At 40.8% G+C, this 17,500-nt stretch overlaps 1 protein-coding gene across 1 annotated transcript in view; it reads left to right on the top strand.

The window, feature by feature from the left end:
• osbpl3b (oxysterol binding protein-like 3b) overlaps positions 1-17,500 on the top strand; it is a 49,253-nt gene that overhangs the window by 20,624 nt on the left and 11,129 nt on the right. Inside the window, exons 3-12 of the mRNA XM_087812394.1 lie at positions 4,410-4,526; positions 8,321-8,374; positions 8,445-8,558; positions 8,630-8,773; positions 8,840-8,954; positions 11,060-11,163; positions 11,223-11,315; positions 11,375-11,531; positions 13,999-14,129; positions 15,229-15,324. Of these exons, the coding sequence (XP_087668520.1) occupies positions 4,410-4,526; positions 8,321-8,374; positions 8,445-8,558; positions 8,630-8,773; positions 8,840-8,954; positions 11,060-11,163; positions 11,223-11,315; positions 11,375-11,531; positions 13,999-14,129; positions 15,229-15,324 (1,125 nt within the window). The remainder of the gene's footprint in view (positions 1-4,409; positions 4,527-8,320; positions 8,375-8,444; positions 8,559-8,629; positions 8,774-8,839; positions 8,955-11,059; positions 11,164-11,222; positions 11,316-11,374; positions 11,532-13,998; positions 14,130-15,228; positions 15,325-17,500) is intronic.

A 17,500-nucleotide genomic window follows, 5' to 3' on the forward strand; every position in this document is an offset into this window, starting at 1 on the left:
TAAAATAAGCCTGAAAACTTGTTGTTGTGATGTTGTTTACGTCAGTTTTTATCTAAAGGTCTTCTTTAAGAAAGGTTTGAGGTCATGTGGTCACCATGGAAGGTCACTCAAGGTCGATCAGATGGTTCTGCTGCTTCTCTATTGGTTGAACAAATACTTTTTAATCCCAGAAAATACCACAGATTTCATCAGTAGAACTTGAAAAAATAGATTTATTATTATATACTTCTTTGATCTCTCATAGAGAAATATCAGGAAACAACTACACATCAATGTCAAGATAAAACACAAGATACAAAAATCAACAAACTAAATACAAAATACGATCTTGTTACAAAAATCTTGCTTAAATACAAAATACAAACACACAATCCTACTATAAACAAACACAATTTTTGTTGATAAAAATACCAAAACACTATCTTGATAAAAATATACAAAAATATATGTATGGATACAATTTTACTAACCAACGAAATACAGAAATACAACCTTGATAAAATACAAAAATGCAATACTGATAAAATACAATCTTGATATACACATAGCTAAATAAATGTAAAAATCAAAAGTAAAAATCTTGCTAATAAACAAAATAACAAACATAATCTTTAATGAATATGAAATACAGAGATAGCAAACAAATAAACACAAATATACACACAGTCCTGCTGAAAAACAAACACAATCTTTGGCAACAAAAATACCAAAACACTATCTTGATTCAAAGTAGATACAATCTTATTAACAAACACAATACAAAAATAAAATCTTGTTAACACAACAAAACAATTATACAATCTTGTTGAAATATTTGATGAATTCAAATGATTCCAAATCAAAAAAGAATAGAAAAAAATACGACTGATGTGATCATGAGCGAGCTAAGAAAACCTGTCAAATATATTTCAAGTGCTAAAAAAGATATAAAAAGTGATCGATAAAGTAAATGTAGGATCTAATATTAGGCTAATATCTCATATTGCCAGAGGTTTGCACTTTCAGAGTGCTTTATATTCAACATTAGACATGAATGTCAAGTCGACCTGTGAAGTCGCATCATGAGTCGTCGAAGACGCTTCCTGTTCACCTCGAATAAACGTTTCTAATTCAAGGTCGTTTAAAGGTCCAGCACTGACTATGACATCACACTGTGAGGTTTACTCCTGTGTGACCCTGAACTCCTGTGTGACCCTAAACTCCTGTGTGACTCTGAACTCCTGTGTGACCCTGAACTCCTGTGTGACCCTGAACTCCTGTGTGACCCTGAACTCCTGTGTGACCCTAAACTCCTGTGTGACTCTGAACTCCTGTGTGACTCTGAACTCCTGTGTGACCCTGAACTCCTGTGTGACCCTGAACTCCTGTGTGACCCTGAACTCCTGTGTGACCCTGAACTCCTGTGTGACCCTGAACTCCTGTGTGACTCTGAACTCCTGTGTGACCCTGAACTCCTGTGTGACCCTGAACTCCTGTGTGACCCTGAACTCCTGTGTGACTCTGAACTCCTGTGTGACCCTGAACTCCTGTGTGACTCTGAACTCCTGTGTGACTCTGAACTCCTGTGTGACCCTGAACTCCTGTGTGACCCTGAACTCCTGTTTGACCCTGAACTCCTGTGTGACCCTGAACTCCTGTGTGACCCTAAACTCCTGTGTGACCCTGAACTCCTGTGTGACCCTAAACTCCTGTGTGACTCTGAACTCCTGTGTGACTCTGAACTCCTGTGTGACCCTGAACTCCTGTGTGACTCTGAACTCCTGTGTGACTCTGAACTCCTGTGTGACTCTGAACTCCTGTGTGACCCTGAACTCCTGTGTGACTCTGAACTCCTGTGTGACCCTGAACTCCTGTGTGACCCTGAACTCCTGTGTGACTCTGAACTCCTGTGTGACTCTGAACTCCTGTGTGACCCTGAACTCCTGTGTGACCCTGAACTCCTGTGTGACCCTAAACTCCTGTGTGACCCTAAACTCCTGTGTGACTCTGAACTCCTGTGTGACCCTAAACTCCTGTGTGACCCTGAACTCCTGTGTGACTCTGAACTCCTGTGTGACCCTGAACTCCTGTGTGACTCTGAACTCCTGTGTGACCCTGAACTCCTGTGTGACTCTGAACTCCTGTGTGACCCTGAACTCCTGTGTGACTCTGAACTCCTGTGTGACCCTAAACTCCTGTGTGACCCTGAACTCCTGTGTGATCCTGAACTCCTGTGTGACCCTAAACTCCTGTGTGATCCTGAACTCCTGTGTGACTCTGAACTCCTGTGTGACCCTGAACTCCTGTGTGATCCTGAACTCCTGTGTGACCCTAAACTCCTGTGTGACCCTGAACTCCTGTGTGACTCTGAACTCCTGTGTGACCCTAAACTCCTGTGTGACCCTAAACTCCTGTGTGACCCTGAACTCCTGTGTGACCCTAAACTCCTGTGTGACCCTGAACTCCTGTGTGACCCTGAAATCCTGTGTGACCCTGAACTCCTGTGTGACTCTGAACTCCTGTGTGACCCTGAACTCCTGTGTGACCCTGAACTCCTGTGTGACCCTAAACTCCTGTGTGATCCTGAACTCCTGTGTGACCCTAAACTCCTGTGTGATCCTGAACTCCTGTGTGACTCTGAACTCCTGTGTGACCCTAAACTCCTGTGTGACCCTGAACTCCTGTGTGACCCTGAACTCCTGTGTGACCCTGAACTCCTGTGTGACCCTGAACTCCTGTGTGACCCTGAACTCCTTTGTGACCCTGAACTCCTTTGTGACCCTGAACTCCTGTGTGACCCTGAACTCCTGTGTGACCCTAAACTCCTGTGTGACCCTAAACTCCTGTGTGACCCTGAACTCCTGTGTGACCCTAAACTCCTGTGTGACCCTGAACTCCTGTGTGACCCTGAAATCCTGTGTGACCCTGAACTCCTGTGTGACTCTGAACTCCTGTGTGACCCTGAACTCCTGTGTGACCCTGAACTCCTGTGTGACCCTAAACTCCTGTGTGATCCTGAACTCCTGTGTGACCCTAAACTCCTGTGTGATCCTGAACTCCTGTGTGACTCTGAACTCCTGTGTGACCCTGAACTCCTGTGTGACCCTAAACTCCTGTGTGACCCTGAACTCCTGTGTGACCCTGAACTCCTGTGTGACCCTGAACTCCTGTGTGACCCTGAACTCCTTTGTGACCCTGAACTCCTTTGTGACCCTGAACTCCTGTGTGACCCTGAACTCCTGTGTGACCCTAAACTCCTGTGTGACCCTAAACTCCTGTGTGACCCTAAACTCCTGTGTGACCCTAAACTCCTGTGTGACCCTGAACTCCTGTGTGACTCTGAACTCCTGTGTGACCCTGAACTCCTGTGTGACCCTGAACTCCTGTGTGACCCTAAACTCCTGTGTGACCCTGAACTCCTTTGTGACCCTGAACTCCTGTGTGACCCTAAACTCCTGTGTGACCCTGAACTCCTGTGTGACCCTGAACTCCTGTGTGACCCTAAACTCCTGTGTGACCCTGAACTCCTGTGTGACTCTGAACTCCTGTGTGACCCTAAACTCCTGTGTGACTCTGAACTCCTGTGTGACCCTGAACTCCTGTGTGACCCTAAACTCCTGTGTGACCCTGAACTCCTGTGTGACCCTAAACTCCTGTGTGATCCTGAACTCCTGTGTGACCCTGAACTCCTGTGTGACCCTGAACTCCTGTGTGATCCTGAACTCCTGTGTGACTCTAAACTCCTGTGTGACCCTGAACTCCTGTGTGACCCTGAACTCCTGTGTGACCCTGAACTCCTGTGTGACCCTAAACTCCTGTGTGACCCTGAACTCCTGTGTGACCCTGAACTCCTGTGTGATCCTGAACTCCTGTGTGACCCTGAACTCCTGTGTGACCCTGAACTCCTGTGTGACCCTGAACTCCTGTGTGATCCTGAACTCCTGTGTGACCCTGAACTCCTGTGTGACCCTGAACTCCTGTGTGACCCTGAACTCCTGTGTGACTCTGAACTCCTGTGTGACTCTGAACTCCTGTGTGACCCTAAACTCCTGTGTGATCCTGAACTCCTGTGTGACCCTGAACTCCTGTGTGACCCTGAACTCCTGTGTGACCCTGAACTCCTGTGTGACCCTGAACTCCTGTGTGACCCTAAACTCCTGTGTGATCCTGAACTCCTGTGTGACCCTGAACTCCTGTGTGATCCTGAACTCCTGTGTGACCCTGAACTCCTGTGTGACCCTGAACTCCTGTGTGACCCTGAACTCCTGTGTGACCCTGAACTCCTGTGTGACCCTAAACTCCTGTGTGATCCTGAACTCCTGTGTGACCCTGAACTCTGTGAAGTTGACCAACAATCCTGTGTGATTCACACGTGTGTTCCTGACATCAGGCTGAAGAACAAGATGTTGAAGATGTTTGCTGGTCCACAGGACAGCTGGGAGATCGTGGACGGCGTGCGCGGCGGCGTCAGCAACGCTCTGGAGCCCCAGAGACAGGAAGGCTACCTGCTGAAGAGGAGGAAGTGGCCGATGAAGGGCTGGCATAAGGTACGAGCCACAGTTCCCGCTTCATCGCGACATCACTTCCCTGAACCGAAGCCTCCATAAAACACATCCGCTGACGCCGCCCTCGTATCCTCGTCTGATAATTCACGAGCGGTCATGTGACCCCGCCAGGCACTCACTGGAATATGGTGCCGCCTCCAAATGTCTCCCCCTCAGATGCATTAGCTGATGATGGTAAATAGTCTCCAACGTGTTTAGTATTGAGCGTCTGCTGAGCTGCTGTCGTCTGCTGACGAGAAGAAGGAGGTTTGGATTCGAGCAGAAGAACAAACATCATTTCCTTCTGAGGAAGACTCTGAAGATCACACTTTAAATATTATTACTTCAGAAATATACGTTTACTTCATTAAATCAATGAAATATTTAAATACTCTGGTCTGAGGAAGACTCTGAAGATCACACTTTAAATATTATTACTTCAGAAATATACGTTTACTTTCATTAAATCAATGAAATATTTAAATACTCTGGTCTGAGGAAGACTCTCAAGACCACACTTTAAATATTATTACTTCAGAAATATACGTTTACTTTCATTAAATCAATGAAATATTTAAATACTCTGGTCTGAGGAAGACTCTGAAGATCACACTTTAAATATTATTACTTCAGAAATATACGTTTACTTTCATTAAATCAATGAAATATTTAAATACTCTGGTCTGAGGAAGACTCTGAAGATCACACTTTAAATATTTTTACTTCAGAAATATACGTTTACTTCATTAAATCAATGAAATATTTAAATACTCTGGTCTGAGGAAGACTCTCAAGATCACACTTTAAATATTATTACTTCAGAAATATACGTTTACTTTCATTAAATCAATGAAATATTTAAATACTCTGGTCTGAGGAAGACTCTGAAGATCACACTTTAAATATTTTTACTTCAGAAATATACGTTTACTTCATTAAATCAATGAAATATTTAAATACTCTGGTCTGAGGAAGACTCTCAAGATCACACTTTAAATATTATTACTTCAGAAATATACGTTTACTTTCATTAAATCAATGAAATATTTAAATACTCTGGTCTGAGGAAGACTCTGAAGATCACACTTTAAATATTATTACTTCAGAAATATACGTTTACTTCATTAAATCAATGAAATATTTAAATACTCTGGTCTGAGGAAGACTCTCAAGATCACACTTTAAATATTATTACTTCAGAAATATACGTTTACTTTCATTAAATCAATGAAATATTTAAATACTCTGGTCTGAGGAAGACTCTCAAGATCACACTTTAAATATTATTACTTCAGAAATATACGTTTACTTTCATTAAATCAATGAAATATTTAAATACTCTGGTCTGAGGAAGACTCTCAAGATCACACTTTAAATATTATTACTTCAGAAATATACGTTTACTTTCATTAAATCAATGAAATATTTAAATACTCTGGTCTGAGGAAGACTCTGAAGATCACACTTTAAATATTATTACTTGAGAAATATACGTTTACTTCATTAAATCAATGAAATATTTAAATACTCTGGTCTGAGGAAGACTCTGAAGATCACACTTTAAATATTTTTACTTCAGAAATATACGTTTACTTTCATTAAATCAATGAAATATTTAAATACTCTGGTCTGAGGAAGACTCTGAAGATCACACTTTAAATATTATTACTTCAGAAATATACGTTTACTTCATTAAATCAATGAAATATTTAAATACTCTGGTCTGAGGAAGACTCTGAAGATCACACTTTAAATATTATTACTTCAGAAATATACGTTTACTTCATTAAATCAATGAAATATTTAAATACTCTGGTCTGAGGAAGACTCTGAAGATCACACTTTAAATATTATTACTTCAGAAATATACGTTTACTTTCATTAAATCAATGAAATATTTAAATACTCTGGTCTGAGGAAGACTGAAGATCACACTTTAAATATTATTACTTCAGAAATATACGTTTACTTTCATTAAATCAATGAAATATTTAAATACTCTGGTCTGAGGAAGACTCTGAAGATCACACTTTAAATATTATTACTTCAGAAATATACGTTTACTTCATTAAATCAATGAAATATTTAAATACTCTGGTCTGAGGAAGACTCTGAAGATCACACTTTAAATATTATTACTTCAGAAATATACGTTTACTTTCATTAAATCAATGAAATATTTAAATACTCTGGTCTGAGGAAGACTCTCAAGATCACACTTTAAATATTATTACTTCAGAAATATACGTTTACTTCATTAAATCAATGAAATATTTAAATACTCTGGTCTGAGGAAGACTCTGAAGATCACACTTTAAATATTATTACTTCAGAAATATACGTTTACTTTCATTAAATCAATGAAATATTTAAATACTCTGGTCTGAGGAAGACTGAAGATCACACTTTAAATATTATTACTTCAGAAATATACGTTTACTTTCATTAAATCAATGAAATATTTAAATACTCTGGTCTGAGGAAGACTCTCAAGATCACACTTTAAATATTATTACTTCAGAAATATACGTTTACTTTCATTAAATCAATGAAATATTTAAATACTCTGGTCTGAGGAAGACTCTCAAGATCACACTTTAAATATTATTACTTCAGAAATATACGTTTACTTCATTAAATCAATGAAATATTTAAATACTCTGGTCTGAGGAAGACTCTGAAGATCACACTTTAAATATTATTACTTCAGAAATATACGTTTACTTTCATTAAATCACGGAAATACAAGCAGAAAAATCATGATTTGATTTTATTTTTCAACTGAGGTTCAGAATATCAACATATACCAGGCAACAAATTAGCATTAGCATATACTGGTGGGGTCTAAAACTAGTGGAATATCAATGTCTCCTCTACCTTATGCTCCAGTGAGTTAGAATCCAGAATATTCCAGATTATTTGTGTTAATCTCCAAGAGGAAAAAAAATTAAGTTAACTTTTACTAGAATAAAAAATCTAAGCTTAATTATGATGAGTTCACTGAGAGGGAGTGAGCCAAAGAAGGATCATGAAAAGTCATTCGTAGAGTGTTATGGTCGTATACAATGAATTGTTGGGTCGTTGATGTCTGGACGGTGCTGCTACATGGTCTAAAGCTAGTGGAGAGTCGTTGAGCTCATGCCTCAGTAAAACAGTTTCGATAGACTCCAGGATTCATTCTTGCCGCCCATTTTATTTTTTGAAGAGTTCACTGAGAGGGAGTGAGACGAAGAGAGATCTTGCTGAAGCAAATTTCATGCGGGTCTTATAAAACAAAAAAATTGTCAGTAGATGTCTGGAAGGTGCTGGTCTAAAACTAGTGGAGTGTCGGTGTGTCCCCCAGTTTATGGCCCCGTGTAAGCTAGCCAGGGTAGACTCCAGGATCAGCAAATATCTTTAGAGAGACCGGGAGGACGAGACGGTGAGGGGAGGATGAACGCGTATTAACGGAGGTGAAGAAAAACAAAGATGGAAAATAAGAAAAGGAAAAAGATCAAGATTTTGGAATTTAATAGTTAAAAAATAGAATTTATTAATGTATTAGATACATTTAATTGAATTATTCAATGTAACAAATTCAACCCGTCAATATATAAATGAGTGAATTCAATGAGTCAACAAAATAATTCAATGTTAAAAGACGACGATGACATCTAAACAAAGAAAACAAAATAAATTAAATACAATATACTGTATATTCAATATACTGTAGCTCTAGTAGCAGCTCTAGTCGTTATTTGAATCAGATCTAGTCTCGACACTGAACTGTGTTGACCAGACGTCTGTTGTCATGGCAGAGATACTTCCTGCTGGACAAGGGCGTCCTGAAGTACGGCAAGTGCGGCGCCGACGTGAGTGACGCGTAAATCACGCCCTTGAACGAAGGTCGCCGGAGGTCAGAGCGTGTTGTCGTGTCTGCAGGTGGAGAAGGGGAAGCTCCACGGCTGCATCGACGTGGGACTCGCCGTCATGGCCATCAAGAAGAAAGCCAAGTGCATCGACCTGGACGCCGAGGAGAACATCTACCACCTGAAGGTAACGAGGACGCGAGGGGGGGGGGTCCGGTCTGCGCCGCAGGTCATGTGACCACATGTCTGTCCCTGCAGATCAAGTCTCAGGAGCTGTTCGACGAGTGGGTCTCCAAGCTCCGCCACCACCGCCTGTGTCGGCAGAACGAGATCAGCGAGAAGTCCTTCTTCTACCCTCACTTCGCCGCCCCCGGCGTGAGCGACGGCGCCCCCGTCAGGAAGGTGAGGCGTCGACAACACGCCCCGATTGGATCGTTCTCGGCACTGACCTCTGATTGGCCGTTGCAGTGCGTGTCCGTGCGCAGGCAGTCCAGCCTCCACTCCGCCGGAGTCTTCCCCGCCAGTCAAGCCAAGGTGGCCGCCTGGCTGCAGTCGTCCGACGACATGGACAAGTGCTCCAGAGGTCAGAGGTCGCGGCCGACACGACATTGACTCGACATGATCTAGAACAGTGATTTTCAAACAGTGTGCCGCGAGAGATCATCAGGTGTGCCGTGGGAAATGATCAATGAGTGGTCTGTTTGCGAACTTCATTCATATATAAACTATAAGGCGGATCTGTCCCTTTAAGACATGGGTGTCCAATATGCTCGTGACGCAGATCGCTTGATTTAATAAAATATGATATAAGAAAATAGTGAAGGGAGCTCTGATTGGCTGCTGTGCATGTCAATCAAATGGTTATTGCGCCGATTGGTTGACAATTTGATTGACATGCACAGCAGCCAATCAGAGCTCCCGCCTCTTCCAGCGTACGCGCGGCAAAGTTCATATGAATCGAGAATAAAAAGAGCAAAACTTGCAGACTCCCCGTCAGTCATTTCACGCAATTCAGAAAAACGATATAGACTTAAAAGCTTGTTTTCTTTTAGTAATATATCGAACAAAATAATGCGCGTTTGATCGCTTCACGTCAGGTCCATCAAGGTCAAGCTGCAGGTTTCAATGAAAGCAACAAATGCCAGTTTTCCTCGTGATCACGTGATCTAGGATACGTCCTTAAAACACACTTGCATTAATACACCATCACATGATGACTATTTGTAAACTACCTTTATCTCGGGAATATAATAAGAATACTTTCAAACCCAAACACGTTAAACAGGTGCAGGTGAGACACACATTCTAATGACGCTCAGAGATGATGATGATGTGAAGTTACTGGTTAACAGTTTTATTCTCGTTAAACTTCATCTAAAGATGTTTTAACATTTAAATAATCCACTGGTCGCCTCTGTAAATGCAGTATTCTTGAATTCTAATGAACAAATATAAACTGTTAGTTTAAATTCATGTTTGAATACATATAGTTAATATGTAAATTAAATGTAAAAAATGTGCCACGGCTCAAAAAAGGTTGAAAATCACTGATTTAGAAAATCCAAACACTCTAATGACCTTGAAAACGACTACACTTGTTTAAATGACCAACGTTGATATGAGGCGTCGTCCCTCTCCACAAACCCAAACAGCTCCTGGGATGCTTTGCCGCCCAGCCAACCAATCCATCTATCGATCGCGGTTGACATAGCAACAGGATTTAAATACACTTTCGTGGCGACCAATCAGCCGTCACTACAGTGTGTAGAAAAGCATCATGGGAGTTCACCGTTTTGTTGACACCATAAGTGCTGAATTACGGCTGTAGTCATGAGTTCACTGAGAGGGAGTGAGACAAAGAGAGGTTTTACGGTAGCAAGTAAGAAGGGAACATTTTTGAGGATAAAACTTCAGATCAGTCATCGTGGTGTTTTGGGAGTTTCTCATTAATACAGGGTTTTCATGATGGAGTGCAAGAGGAGAAAGATGTTTGTGATGCTGGAGGCAAATCATCAGTCATGTTTTCACACCAAACACGACTCAGGGACACTTGAGTGGCGACTAAACAGGTTCCTGACGAGAGGTCGTGGAGGTCATGGAGCTGGAAAGTGACTTCCTTGTAGCGAGGAGTCCTGATTGGACGAAGTTATTTCACATTTTTTAAGGATGAAACTCACGCAAAATCATTATATTTCGCCACTAAAGCAGTCATCCGTGTATTTTCTCTCGCCGCGATACATGGTGTCAGGAGTGGGATGATCTCAGGAAGGCCTTCAAGAACCTTTTGTTGCTTGCTTGACAAAAATAAAATGTGTGATGTTAACACTCAACAAGACACTAGAGGGAACCAAACAACTTTTCTGCCCTTAAACAAGGGGTTTTATCTCTATTATTTTGGAAGGGGGTCTAAAGCTAGTGGAAAGTCAATCTGTAACTTCGCGGTTAGCTAGCTAGGAGAGACTCCGGAAGTTCCGTCATAAAATGCCATCGATCGGTCTTTGACGAGGAATAATAATCCAAGAGGAACTCATTAACTTTTTTAATTATGAGTTCACTGAGAGGGGGTGAGAGGAAGAGCGATTTGGGGAAGCATCGAAGCAATGAGTTGGAAAGTGAATTATTTTTATCTGTAAGACAAGTTGTGACAGTTTTGTTTCTCATGAGAGTCAAGAGTGTTCGTCTTCCCAGAGCTGTCCGAGTGCGAGGCCTTCATCCTGGAGCTCAACCACCTCCTCCAGAGCATGGAGGTCCTCCACCGCACCTACTCCGCTCCGTCCATCCAGGCCCTCCAGGTGTGACCCTGAATGTCTCCACGAGGAGGTCCGGTCATGAGTCTCGTCTCCTCCTGCAGGCGTCCACCTTCGACAGTCCCAAGAAGGAGAAGAGGCCTCCCAGGAAGTGGCGCACCAAGAACTACAACAAGGACGTGAAGACGACCCTGCAGGCAGGAGCTGGTCCGAGGTCTGCTCGTCCTCGCCGTCGTCAACGTCTGTCTCGCCGCAGGTGCCGAGCTGCATCTCCTCGGGCGCCGTCCGCCTCCACGCCTCCAACCCCAACCTGTCCACGGCGGCTCAGGGCGAGAAGGTGGAGACGGAGTCGGTGGATTCGTCGTCCGACGTGGCCAAGCTGCAGGAGGACTTCTGCCGGGTCGCCTCCAACCGTGAGAGAAACACACTCGAACCGTGAATCGTTCTGAAGGAACTGGACAAGCCGGCTGTAAAGAGCCCTTTTTATCTCCCGAACAACCAAAACGAAATATTTAAATCCACTAAATCTCTATTTTCTTCTTCATAACATAAACATCTTCTGACATATTCAGTTTAAATCAACTCTTTTCACCGTTAAGTTCACGAAAAGATGAAGTTTGTTTCGTCGCCGAAGGCAAAAGAAGTGAAATATTCTGATGAAACCACGTGTTTTATTCATGTGTTTTCAACGCGTGAGATGTTTCCCCTGCAGGTGTTTTCAACAACGTTCCTCACGACTTTCAATCTTTAATATAAGAAAAGTCACTTTAATATTCTGCTGGATTAACATTATGACCACCTGAGTAACAACACAAACCTCTACTGGAGGAAAACAAAACCTTTACAATCAACACAGATCAACATACACAGCTCCAGTGATGAGTTCACAGAGAGGGTGTGAGACACAGGTAGAACTGGGGAAGTGAACCTCAGACGCTTTAATCTAAAGACCTTTCCTGCTCTCACCTGTCCTGGGAACAATTGAAGTAGGAAGTCTGGGCTTCTTATCTGAGCGTACAGTTCCCCCTCGACCTTCAGCATGTTGAGCTGTTTCTGGGTTAAATCCCCTTTTGATACATAGGTACTGACCACTGCGGGTGTGTTGTTACTACACTATCACAACACTAGAGTCAAGTACTGGACAATACTACACATATATACTTGTTACTACACTATCACAACACCAGAGTCAGGTACTGGACAATACTACACATATATACTTGTTACTACGCTATCACAACACCAGAGTCAAGTACTGGACAATACTACACATATATACTTGTTACTACGCTATCACAACACCAGAGTCAAGTACTGGACAATACTACACATATATACTTGTTACTACGCTATCGCAACACCAGAGTCAAGTACTGGACAATACTACACATATATACTTGTTACTACACTATCACAACACCAGAGTCAAGTACTGGACAATACTACACATATATACTTGTTACTACACTATCACAACACCAGAGTCAAGTATTCCACAATACTACACATATATACTTGTTACTACACTATCACAACACCAGAGTCAAGTACTCCACAATACTTCACATATATACTTGTTACTACACTATCACAACACCAGAGTCAAGTACTCCACAATACTACACATATATACTTGTTACTACACTATCACAACACCAGAGTCAAGTACTGGACAATACTACACATATATACTTGTTACTACACTATCACAACACCAGAGTCAAGTACTAGACAATACTACACATATATATACTTGTTACTACACTATCACAACACCAGAGTCAAGTACTGGACAATACTACACATATATACTTGTTACTACACTATCACAACACCAGAGTCAAGTACTGGACAATACTACACATATATACTTGTTACTACACTATCACAACACCAGAGTCAAGTATTCCACAATACTATACATATATACTTGTTACTACACTATCACAACACCAGAGTCAAGTACTGGACAATACTATACATATATACTTGTTACTACACTATCACAACACCAGAGTCAAGTATTCCACAATACTACACATATATACTTGTTACTACACTATCACAACACCAGAGTCAAGTACTCCACAATACTACACATATATACTTGTTACTACACTATCACAACACCAGAGTCAAGTACTCCACAATACTACACATATATACTTGTTACTACACTATCACAACACCAGAGTCAAGTACTGGACAATACTACACATATATACTTGTTACTACACTATCACAACAACAGAGTCAAGTACTAGACAATACTACACATATATATACTTGTTACTACACTATCACAACACCAGATTCAAGTACTGGACAATACTACACATATATACTTGTTACTACGCTATCACAACACCAGAGTCAAGTACTGGACAATACTACACACATATACTTGTTACTACACTATCACAACACCAGAGTCAAGTACTGGACAATACTACACATATATACTTGTTACTACACTATCACAACACCAGAGTCAAGTACTGGACAATACTACACATATATACTTGTTACTACACTATCACAACACCAGAGTCAAGTACTGGACAATACTACACATATATACTTGTTACTACACTATCACAACACCAGAGTCAAGTACTGGACAATACTACACATATATACTTGTTACTACACTATCACTATATATCGTATACTTGTATCGTGACACGTAACTTAACAGATTCCTGTGAATACAAACTTATAAACACAAGTGTATTATTTTGATTTAAAAAGTGATTCTTTCATGAAAGACAGTTGAGTCTTGGGTCACATGCTTGCCTGACGTTCAACACTGAACCTATGATGATTGACAGGTGTCTTGACCTTGATTGACAGGTCTCATGATCTAACGTGTCTCTCCAGTGCACGCCACCATGAGGTCGGCGCTGACGTCGCTCACGCTGGAGCGGGAGCGCCTGAGGCAGTGTGTGGACCAGGAGCCGGCCCCGCCCACCTCGCCGCAGGTGGTCGGCCTGAAGAACGCGCTGACGACGGTAGGCGGACCCTCGCTCGCTGTCACAACACGCGTGGAAGCCCCTCCGGAGGGAGCTCCTCCGCGGCGGGAGAACCTATTTTCCACCGCCGCCCACGGTCTCTCGCTCGCTATTCCTGACCCCGACACGCCCACTTCCTGTTTGACGCAGCAGCGCTTGCGTGGACGGCAACACCATCGTGGCCGTGAATAGCTGCTGGTTCTGTTCTGGTCGCCTCCTGCCTCCTGCCTCCTGCCTCCTGCCTCCTGCCTCCTGCCTCCTGCCTCCTGCCTCCTGCCTCCTGCCTCCTGCCTCCTGCCTCCTGCCTCCTGCCTCCTGCCTCCTGCACACACGCACTTTTAGATGTTTGCACAAGAAGACGTTTGATGCTTGTGTTCAATCTTTTCGTAGAAACGTTGCTTGTTTTTTAATTGTGTTTCGGAAATATTTAATTCAATATATTTTATATTTAAAGATTGAATTAGTTTTTATTGAATAATTGAATTAAATAAAAGTTAACTTTTATTTAAATAATAATTGAATAAAAATAGTTTGATATTTTACAAATGTATTTACATTTTTAAGATTTAATTCCAATAATTGTAATGACTTGATTTTTATGCGTCTACGCGTCACATGATTGGCTGGATGTTGGATCAAGCTGTTACACATTTTATATTGAATTTAAAAGACTATAAATTCAAAATATATAGAATTCAGATCATAGATTTGACTAATAATGGAGTTAGAATATCAAACTCTATGAGAAAAACAAATAATAATGGTGGAAATATTAGATTTTCTTTTAATTCAATTATTCAATAAAAACTAACAAATTGAACCTTTTAATATAAAGTCATTGAATTAAATTATAATTATTTGTATATATATTATTATTATATATAAGTGTTGAAGATACGAGACACAGACGTCGACAACCAGACGAAGAAAATTAAGATTCTACAGATACAAAAATACAACATTAATCTCTTACTGTATTTATCGCTCATGGACACAAAAGTCGAACCCGTGACTTAAACCGTTCGTTTCTCTTCCGCTCGCTGGACGTCGACGGTTTGATTCCAGCTCGACGTGTTGTTGACGTCTTCGCTTCTTTCAGGCTTTGACTCAGAACTCTGAGCTGAGAGAGCGTCTGTGCAAGATTCACGCCGAGTCCCAGATCATTGACCCTCCGCTCACTAGTGGCGCTCTGCAGGTGGGTGTGGGAATGACCGACCTTTGACCCCACCCTCACCCCCCCCCCCCTCCCCCTCACCCCCCCTCTAACCCCCCTCTATCACCACGTCCGTCATTATTTTCATCCCACACTGAGACGAGGCAACAACGAGGCTCCATTGTTGAGGCTAAATATAGTCGATTCTCTTCTTCATCGGCTGGAGATGTTTCTGTCGCTGCTCGTCTCGTCTGATCGTCCTGAAATATTCAGCTATTCAGTCTGTTGGCTTCATTTCATTTAAAATGATCTAAACAGAGAAGCTGTTTGCTGAAGATTAGCAATTGATAGTTCAGTTAGAGACCGAAAAGGGCATTCTGATAAGGTAAGGTAAGGTAGAACTTTATTGATCCCTCAGGAGATAAACCTCATTTGGTCCCTGGCTTGTTGTGTTAAGACGTTTGGTCTTTGCTTGATAGAGTTCGACTGCTATGATCTACAAGAACCCAGAAAGAGTCAGAAAACCTCCACTTAAACTAAATGTAAAATTCATAAAATGAATCACTATTGGATTAAAAAAGGGAAATTTCCACTTTCATTCATTCCCTCATTTTCTACCGCTTTATCCCGCGGGGAGACTGGAACCTATCCCAGTATCATAGGGCGAAAGGCAGGGGACACCCTGGGAAAAAAAAGAAAAGAGGAAAAGCGATTTTTTTCAAGATATTTTCATTATGGAAGACACACAATTAATTTTATTCTCGTGACCCAATTGTTATTGTAGATCAAATAATCTTTACCATGCCAAAAAAATATGCAGTTAATTCAAGACATGAAACCATTTTTCTGCATTATGTTGTTTTATTCAACATTTAGATTCTAATCTTTAAATTGTACGAAGGCTGGTGTTACAGAAAAGTTCTCGTCAGATTGACAACAACACCATTATCAGCTAGCCTAGCTAGCATGAACACAATGCTGCTTGAAAGTTACGCTTAAGGTAAAGCTAAGCAATCAGATCAAAGGTAGTGGTTTGAGACCTCGGCTCGTAAAATCATCTATTTGAATGATTTAATATTAATTTAATTATATATTATATTAATATTAATATTAGAAATAATAAACACTGTGTATTTGCAGGAACATTGAGATATATTGCAATACTGTAGTAACAACAATATATTGAAAAAAAACATATATGTTTATATTGTGAGAAACTATATAGAATTAGAGGCAACAGAAGATTAAAAGTTCCAAATGTTGAAAGATGTTTTAAATTAAAATGTTAAAAATGTAATGTAATGTAAAATGAAAAATAACTGAATTCAATACATTTTATATTGAATTTCATTTAATCTCATCTCATCTGATCGTCCTGAAATATATATATATTCAATATATATTAATAATAATATAAGCTATTAAGAGTCTGTTTGCTTCATTTCTGTGTCATTATAGTATTTTGACATGATTAACCTTTAAATGTCATTTTACAAATATAAATATACACTTTTAAGTATTTTTTAAAATCAGAATCTAGACAATTTTCCTTTTCCAGAGAGTCACATATAGAACCAAACAAAAGAAAGCAAATTAAATTAATATTATTACATTTATTTATTGAATTCTGCCCATTTATCATTTATTGTATGTAAGATTCATTTAATTCATCACAATTAATGCCTGTTTTACATGTTCAAGCTCGTACAAAGACACGGTTTGAGTGAAATCACTCCAAACCTTGCAGGAGCCAAGTTCTTAAGCAGACATATTCCAACATAATCAGCTTCTCTTGGTGTTTTCAGTCGTAAGTTTACCTCCTCGTACCAAACATTTGTTATCTCGACTCTCGCTCGTCCACGTGTTTCAGGCCGAGGTGATGATTCCTCCGATCTGATGTCCCTGAAGGCATCGTTTCTGCTGCTGAGACACATTCACTGACACAGTGTCGATCAGGAAGTGTGTGTTTGACTCTCATGGAAACGCTTCGTGTGTTTTCTTACACACTTCATTCCTCACAGTCGCTGCCGTCCTGAAGGTTCATCGTGAGAATGATTTATTCCTTTTGTTTGCATGTCTTGACGACGCTGCAGGTTTGATCAGCGACTCCCTCAGATCCACACGTGCATGAATCACTTCCTCATGTTCCTCAATAAATTCACTGAAGAAATACATCAAAGTGGATATAAATTAACATGAAAATGTCAAAATATTGAAT

This window comes from Callionymus lyra, chromosome 17, assembly GCF_982586985.1.
Source record: "Callionymus lyra chromosome 17, fCalLyr1.hap1.1, whole genome shotgun sequence".
Classification (NCBI taxonomy): Eukaryota; Metazoa; Chordata; class Actinopteri; order Syngnathiformes; family Callionymidae; genus Callionymus; species Callionymus lyra.